Source organism: Rhopilema esculentum, chromosome 1, assembly GCF_057945365.1.
Source record: "Rhopilema esculentum isolate cy_ngs chromosome 1, ASM5794536v1, whole genome shotgun sequence".
NCBI classification, from domain to species: Eukaryota; Metazoa; Cnidaria; class Scyphozoa; order Rhizostomeae; family Rhizostomatidae; genus Rhopilema; species Rhopilema esculentum.
In genome coordinates, this window is record NC_142815.1 from 2,161,720 (window position 1) to 2,169,391 (window position 7,672).

At 36.6% G+C, this 7,672-nt stretch overlaps 1 protein-coding gene across 1 annotated transcript; it reads right to left on the reverse strand.

Annotated features, from left to right (window-relative positions):
* Positions 1–1,363: 1,363 nt before the first annotated feature.
* On the reverse strand, positions 1,364–7,021 carry LOC135690344 (protein mago nashi homolog). The gene is made up of 6 exons (XM_089108604.1): positions 6,868–7,021; positions 5,724–5,782; positions 4,397–4,453; positions 3,464–3,517; positions 1,923–2,005; positions 1,364–1,569 (listed from the first exon to the last, which is right to left on the reverse strand). The coding sequence occupies exons 1-6, from the start codon at positions 6,953–6,955 to the stop codon at positions 1,470–1,472; spliced, it is 441 nt and encodes a 146-aa protein (XP_088964730.1). The 5' UTR covers positions 6,956–7,021; the 3' UTR covers positions 1,364–1,469.
* Between the last annotated feature and the right edge of the window lie 651 nt (positions 7,022–7,672).

The window sequence follows — 7,672 nt, forward strand, 5'->3', positions numbered from 1 at the left end:
TTTCCTACTCAGGGCCTCCGGAACCGTGGGGGGGGGGGGCCTGTTGGGGGTCTTGAGCCCCTCAATGACTGTCAAACAGCAGTATATTTTCTTTACGACAGTGTTTTGAATGAGAAGGAATACAATTGGCAGCCCCCAATGTGAATTTCGTTCCGACGGCAATGCCCTACTGACCAATCTTTCACAAACTGAGTCGAATCCAATAGTGACACACCCATACCATACCATCAGCTCTGCCATCACTCGAAGAGGGCAACGGGGGGAAAGAGCCAAATGAGAGTTTGTCATACCAGTGACTCGAGCCCCAGACCCTTAAATCGGCAGTCCGCGGCCCTAACCACTTAGGGTGTGACAATTCCTTGTGCTTCCTACGCCTGCAGTGAATAAGACCTGGCCATTTTCCTCACTCTAAAACCTACGGCCCGCGGGTCAGAATCCGGCCCGGGAAGAAAATTTTAAATATCGTACTATAATTGTTTTTGGTTGGCAAGGATGATTATCCGAGAAATCAATGATGTTAAATAAAACATATCAATTCAAAATTAGATGATCTAATATTTTTAAAAAACTTGTTCACTGTCCGGTGTCACAAATTCATCCTGCTTGAAAGCAGCAAGAGCAAATCTTCCTTTGCACAGTCATGGCGCAGGGATTTGATTGTGTGTCATGGATCAGTTGCAAGTGTGATGGGGGGAGGGGGGGAGGGGGGCTATATTGGATAAATTAGTGTTTACATGTATAAAAATGAATTGTCTGAGCTAAAATGCCGATGCTAAACGTTAATTGATGAATAATTTTGCATTTTTGCATCCTAGGATGTTTTCACCAAACCCTGAATCACATCCTTTTTAATTTTAGCTGTTTTTTCAGTCTTCCATTTTGCACTTACGATTATAATAGTCTAATCTATCGTTGCAAACTATCAATGTAAAGGAGAGGTTTGTAGTTGTAAAAGTCTTACATTATTATTATTATCATTTTATTACAACTATCGCATCAGTTTATCAATTTCAATTGTTCAGTTGTACTTATCATCTTTGCATGGAACATCGGTTATATTTGATTTACATTATATTTAGTGTTAGTGGTTTAGTTTAATTAAGTATAGCTAGAGATTGTACCAACTTGAAATGAAGAAAGAAAAAATGATAGTATCATGAAGAAGGGACACATTTGAGAAAGGTTTGGATTTTTCATCTTACTTTCCTCTCAACACAAACTGGAAATAACTGCATATAGAACGAAATCAACAGATCTGCTAAATCCTCTCATTTTAAGATTGTTAAAAAATGCCAGTTAGAAAAATAATGACTATGACGTCATCATTCAAAAACAGGAGACGCGAGTAAGATAAAACCTAATATTTCGTAAACTAAAAAAAGTTGATTTTTATATAGTATAAATACTGCTTTTAAAAGTCGAGTTTGTCGGTCGAAAATGCCCCATGTTCATCTAGTATTGTCCATATATCAAATTGGTTTGATCTTGAAATGCAGACCAATGAGAGAGAAGACCAGACATTTGAGATCTTGCACGAGGTAGTAGAAACATTTCAAGCCTTCCACGTCCCTGTGTAAGACAAAAACATTTGGTTAACATAATAGCTTGTACCGATCTACAACTCTGTGTAAAAACTAGATAAAATTTAAACCGAGTTGCTTTTGAAGAATGTCAAACCCTTGCTAGTATAGACAGAAAGAATCAGAGGTCAAAGGACACTAATTGGATAAAACAAGTCCAATCAGACAGGCCAAATCAGAGCTTGGTATATAATCAAGTCACACTAAAGTCATTTTCAAAGGCTTTATGCTTGAAAGGACGAGTTGAATAGAATGGATAGAGCAAAGAAAATAGCTCAGAGAAAATAGCACTGGTATCAAACATTCTACTTAACACTGATCAAAAAAATGACATATACTCACTTGCAATTGTTAACATCAATCAGCGACCCAATTTTCGCAGTTGAAAATGAAATATGTTCGTTCCCAAGTACAATTTCCAGCTCCTACAATCAGAACAGCAATAAAAATTTAAATTGTAGAAGCAAAATGGTTTTGTTCTGATCTTGTACTGAACTGAACTGGGCTGGGCCTAATCCAATTTGAATGCAACAATGACATTGTAGCAACAACCTGACAGTAGCTAGAAGCTCTGCAGAGCAGGCCTCTTAAGACAAAACTGTGCTCACTATGTCGCCTAGTTTCAGCTGTGTACATAGTTTACTATTTTACTAATGGTAGAAAACAGAAACAAAGTTCAGAAAACGTCTCAACATTACAGGGGACGAGATTTTGCCCTTTTTGCCCTCCTCAATTTTCTCCTTCTATCTCTTAAAGAAACGCTTCTTAGAAATGGAACTTAGGTAAAAATTATATACAGTTAGGTCTTTACACTTTGCAAGAAAAAAGTTTGGTGGGTTCCCATTTATCAACTTTGCTTTTATTGATCTTTTGGAATCCCCCATGGTGTTGTGGCCTTTCAATTTTTACATACAAAATGTGGTGCTTTTCCAGGAGAAAATAAGATAAACAAATATTACACAATTTTGTAAAACTGTGGAATCACAAAGCTTGGTTCTTTTTGCTTTCTAACAAAGAGTTTTGTAATTTAAATCATATCAAAATATCATTACATGGTATTATACGATATTTTTTGCTGTACAATATAACTGAAACTTTTGACCAGTACCACAACAAAAAGAGAAAAAAGACAGTTGTTCTTCTAGCTTGAATCCCTGCCAACTACATTAGAGTGGAGGAGGTCACGCCAACGCAAGGAAGCAGCTTTCTTAGAAGCAGCTTTCTTAGAAGCACAGCTACCCCTTCCAACTTTGGCAACCTTTCAGATTTCTGGAACTTCTTTATGCCCAACATTTCATTAACAGCAGTGTCAACACTGCTCACCAGTTCTGCTAGCCTGTTGCTTTCCATAATTTCTATGAAGTGAAGGGATGGCCAGACCATCATCCCTTTCCTTGGCATGAATTTGTCGTGTCCTCTGGTAATTATAAGCAACACCTGACTGCTGATCTGACACAACAGTCAAGCCACTTATCTATCTTATCGCTAATATCGTGGTACTGGCTATAACTTTCTTTATCAAGCTGCGTTTCCAAAAGTCTGAATATAATAGAAATTAACTATGAATTTATGTAAGTATGAATTCAAGGAATAAATAAGAGCTTATCGATTAACGATATTTCGAGTATAGCCCATTTTTTACATGGTATGAGCCTATAACAATGGATTGCTATTTTGGCCTGAGACACAATTTAAAGACTCATTGCTAACAATGGGCATTTGGTGAGCGTGGCAACGATCCAAACAATGGCAGTTAACTTCTACGGATTAACCAAAATTGATTTCAGACTGTCTTAAAATGCATTATGTGATGCTTGCGTAGCGCAATGGCTCATTGTTAGCAATAAGTCTTTAAAGGAGAAATATATAAGAGAAAAACATACTTGGCGACCAATCTTGTCTGCAGGAGGCCACAAAGCGTCATCTTCACTGAGTATCTGAAATGAAAAATAAATATATAAACCCAGAACTGAATGCCAAGGAAGAATAGACGAATTCAAATGATGTACAAAAACAAAAAACAAAAACATAGATATTTTGCTATACAGGACAAAAATGAATTAAAGGTAATCAACAGATACTAGAGTGGCTTAAACAATTGGTCAATCAAAACTGGCCAATCTTTAAATTTACACGTCATTTGATTGGCCTACTTTGATTGACAGTTTGTGAAAGCCACTCTAGCATCATTTGACTAATTTTAAGTTTGCATATAAACTATATATAAAGTTTTGGCACAATGCTGTATTGATGTAATTGTTTTGACTAGGCCCGATCCCCGTTTTGTGATATGACTTTTCAAGCGTTATTTCCATAACTCGGCAACTATACAGAGTAAATTAGGGGCCAAGGGCTCATTTTCAAGGCTTTTACAAAGATAATCTGCTGGTATGGATATTTTCTAGATTGGGTGTGGCTGTGTTGTCATTGTAACTTCATGGTTTCAATTTTTTAAAATGAAATTTTAGAACCAGAACCAACCAAACCTTTATAAACATTAGCTTATGTTAATTATCATATTTACTTAGAAAATACATTAAACAAAAATCTGCCTTAGAATATACTGAAAAACAGTATAATTGTACAGTTGTGCATAAAAATGACCATTTGACATGTTTTCCCATTTTTCTAAGTTAACATCAACACAACATTTTTTGTTTAAAAAAACCATTCTAATGCACTTCACTTGAATTTTAAAGTTAAATGTGTATCAAAGTTATCTTTAAAGTACAGTACATATAGTACAGATTTCTGAAAGGTTTGGGGTTGTTACAGAAAGAGGCTTGGAGGTGTAAGAAAACATGTGGTATACTAACATTGCTGTCTTCTATTATTCTTTTGAGTTCCTCAACAACAGCTTTGTGAACAAAGGCCTGCAATGTGTGAAAAAATACCAAATAATGTTTGATAGTGAACAGGAAGAATTTGCCTTTGATTTTTCAAGTAGCTGCCAATGGTATAAGCTTGCTCTGCCTTCCCTTCTAAAGTCCTCGCAACATTTTAATGTTACGCGATACAAATCTAACACTAATACTATACTAAATTTCCATTTACATGACAAAGTTCTGAAGAAGACTTAGAAATTGAGGGTGTAGCTAGCAGAAAGGGAGGGGCAGCGACAACACCCCAGTTCTTCATGAGTTGGTCAGAAAATCTTCAGTTGTTACAAAATTCTCAGTTTCTCGGCCAAAGTGTCTATCAGTAGGTGAAATAGCACCTAAATTTGTTTTCGTCATGTCTTTGTTTGTAAATCTACTAGATTAATGATGGTCCATCTCCTAGTCAAGGGAGGTAAAGCTACACTGATAAATATGTTCAACCTGCAGGGAAACAATTTGTGGCTACAGTGCCGTAAGATGCGTGAACGACAGAAATGGTTCCAAAGTTGTGCTGCTCCTGTACATTTTCTCTAAGCTGTTTGTTCAGAACATCTTTACAGGGTTTTGGTGAAGTTTCTAGGTGTTTAATTCACATAAATTGAAGCTTTAAAGTAGGAAAGTCATAATGAAGCTTTGAGGTTGATTCATAACAGCCTGGACCTTATTATCAAACAGGAACTTTTTACAAAACTACTGTGACAGTTCTCATCAAAATGAACAGTTAATTCATTATTGCTAAGCAGCAGTCAATTCCTCTTTCAGATGGAGACAATATCTAAGTAGGAAATCAATGTTTGATTCTACAAAATCTAAGATGCAAAAGTAATACTTCCATGAAAGAACCATGTTTCAAACATGGTTTACCATTGTAAAACCAGGTTTCAACCCCAGTTTATCTTGACATAATTATGTTTTAACCATACACTCTTCTTTTTATAAGAACAACTTAATAAGAACAAAATTGGTCAAAAGTTAAGAACAAATTAAGGACAAGCTGAAGCTGTTCTTCTGTAAAATGCAATTTTGAGCAACGTTTTATCTCAAAAACAAGATTTTTAGCCATTTGTTGGTTGTTTTTTGGTGAACACTGTTTTATCTCAAAAACAAGTGACTATGGTGAATATTCAAACCTGCCTGTAAATGAAGACTGATAATAGAACCAAAATCATAGCTGACAAAATCTGATGTTGATTCAACTGTTCGATTAAAGATTTAACAAATTCAATAAACAAATTACTTGACAAGAAAAAAAAGGACACTGTACCTCTTTCCTAATCATCACATCATTTTTGTAATTTGAATTGTTTGCATAGCGAAGCATACCTAAAAGAACATAGCATTAAACAAAACAAACTGAAAACAACAGCTTTTGTCAAACAAATTTTTAACTAAAACGGTACCCTTCTGTCAGATTTATCCATGGCTTAAAAGGGGTCTTAAGTAGGGTTGAAAATAGACACTGATTTTGAAATTTAACATTGCTGAACCATATTTCAGCCATGGTTTACCAAGGTAGAACAATCACATAATTTTGGTGAACCTGGCCTAGAATTTTTTATTTTTAATGAGCACGGACTATTTTTGGCAAGTTTTATTTATTTAATGAATTGACAAATTTTTTATCCAGCTGTGGTACATGAAGCTCATTAATTTTCAAAAAATAATCTCAAAAACTGTGTAGCGCACACTTGCACATGTAGAAAATTAGATTTTTCGCACCCAACTTTTATTGAAGAGACAAAAAGTGGCAGTTTTTAGTCTGGGACCTAACAAGACTTGGCTGGAACGCGGGCAGTGGCGTACCCAGGGCTGTACTAGTGGGGGGTTTAGGGCGGAGTCTCAGAAATTTTTTTGGACCACGCTCTTCAGACACTCGCAAATGCGGGGAAACGCCCTTTTTGCAAAATGTCACCCCATTATTTGATTAAAGTTAGTTACGGTAAATAGCAAAGTATTTTACAATTGTTATTGACACAAGCATACAGTATACTACACCCCCCCCCCCCCCAATGAGTTTTACATCACTTTTGGACAAATCTCGAGGATAATATTTTAGAAAAGTGGGGGGGTCCGGACCCCCCTATTCCCCCCCTTGGGTACGCCACTGCACGTGGGATACAAGTTCGTACACTTGCGGAAATGCCGACTGCTGCAAAACACAGCTATATAGCAAGATTGTTGAGCAGACTTTCAGATAAATGAGAAAATAGTATCAAGGGTTGCTTGAGAATCATTTTCTTTGAAGCATAACGAAAGGACTACCAGGGAAATTGACAAGACTTTTAGGACAGTCGCTCACCGGAGCTCCAAACGGACAAATTAAGATTGCCTATAAAATAATTTTTAAACAAAAGGTCTCCAAAATAACATTGTTTCTAAAATATCAACGTCTGCAGAATATTTCTCACCATCTGGACGAAACTCAAACTCCAAGAACTCGTGCCCAAACTTGCCTTTATGACCAACATAGTAACGGCAATAAAAGTCCCCCGCCATCTTGAACGCAGCTTTTGATGAAGAATGCGAGGCTGTGAGCACGAGGCTTGGGTTCTTCAACTAGGGAGACCCGGATAAAACCGAGGGCTGGAGGGGGGCCAGAGGAGGTGCGAAGCTAGGCGGCGCATGCGCATTTCGATGTTTTTCCTGAAGAAGCTCATGGCCGACATTTGCGAAATTTGCGGTACAATTTCAAACGGTAAGTGCTCATCCAAGTTTTTCATCAAAGTTTTCAGAGTTTGTAGAAACCTCTAGTTTTATCTCTCAGTATTACCTAATTTCATATTTACGGCTTTGAAACCACTTAAAATGCCCAAAATTGAGTTGTAATCCCCATATGGTTTAGGCCCATCTTACGAATTTGGCCAAATGCATGTTTTCTTGGGCAGTGTATTTCCTTTCTTTTGTGGGGACAGATTCATTTTATGTGTAGATTAGGTCAATACAAGTCTGATGATGTTAAAATTTCTATTAGTCCCAATTGGTCCCCACAGCTAATGGGTGAAATGACCTTTTAAAAATTGTAAATTTTGGCGGGGTTTAACGAACCCGCCATTTAAAATTCCGAATGTTTACATATGTTGCATGTAGGAATGTTAAGTTAAAGTTGTCTTTCAATATTGGTATTACACTTATTTGCCTAAAACGTGTTTTATTTTCTATGGAGACATAATACTGAGTGCTAGTGTTAAGTAAATCTAGAATTTAGGCTAAAAC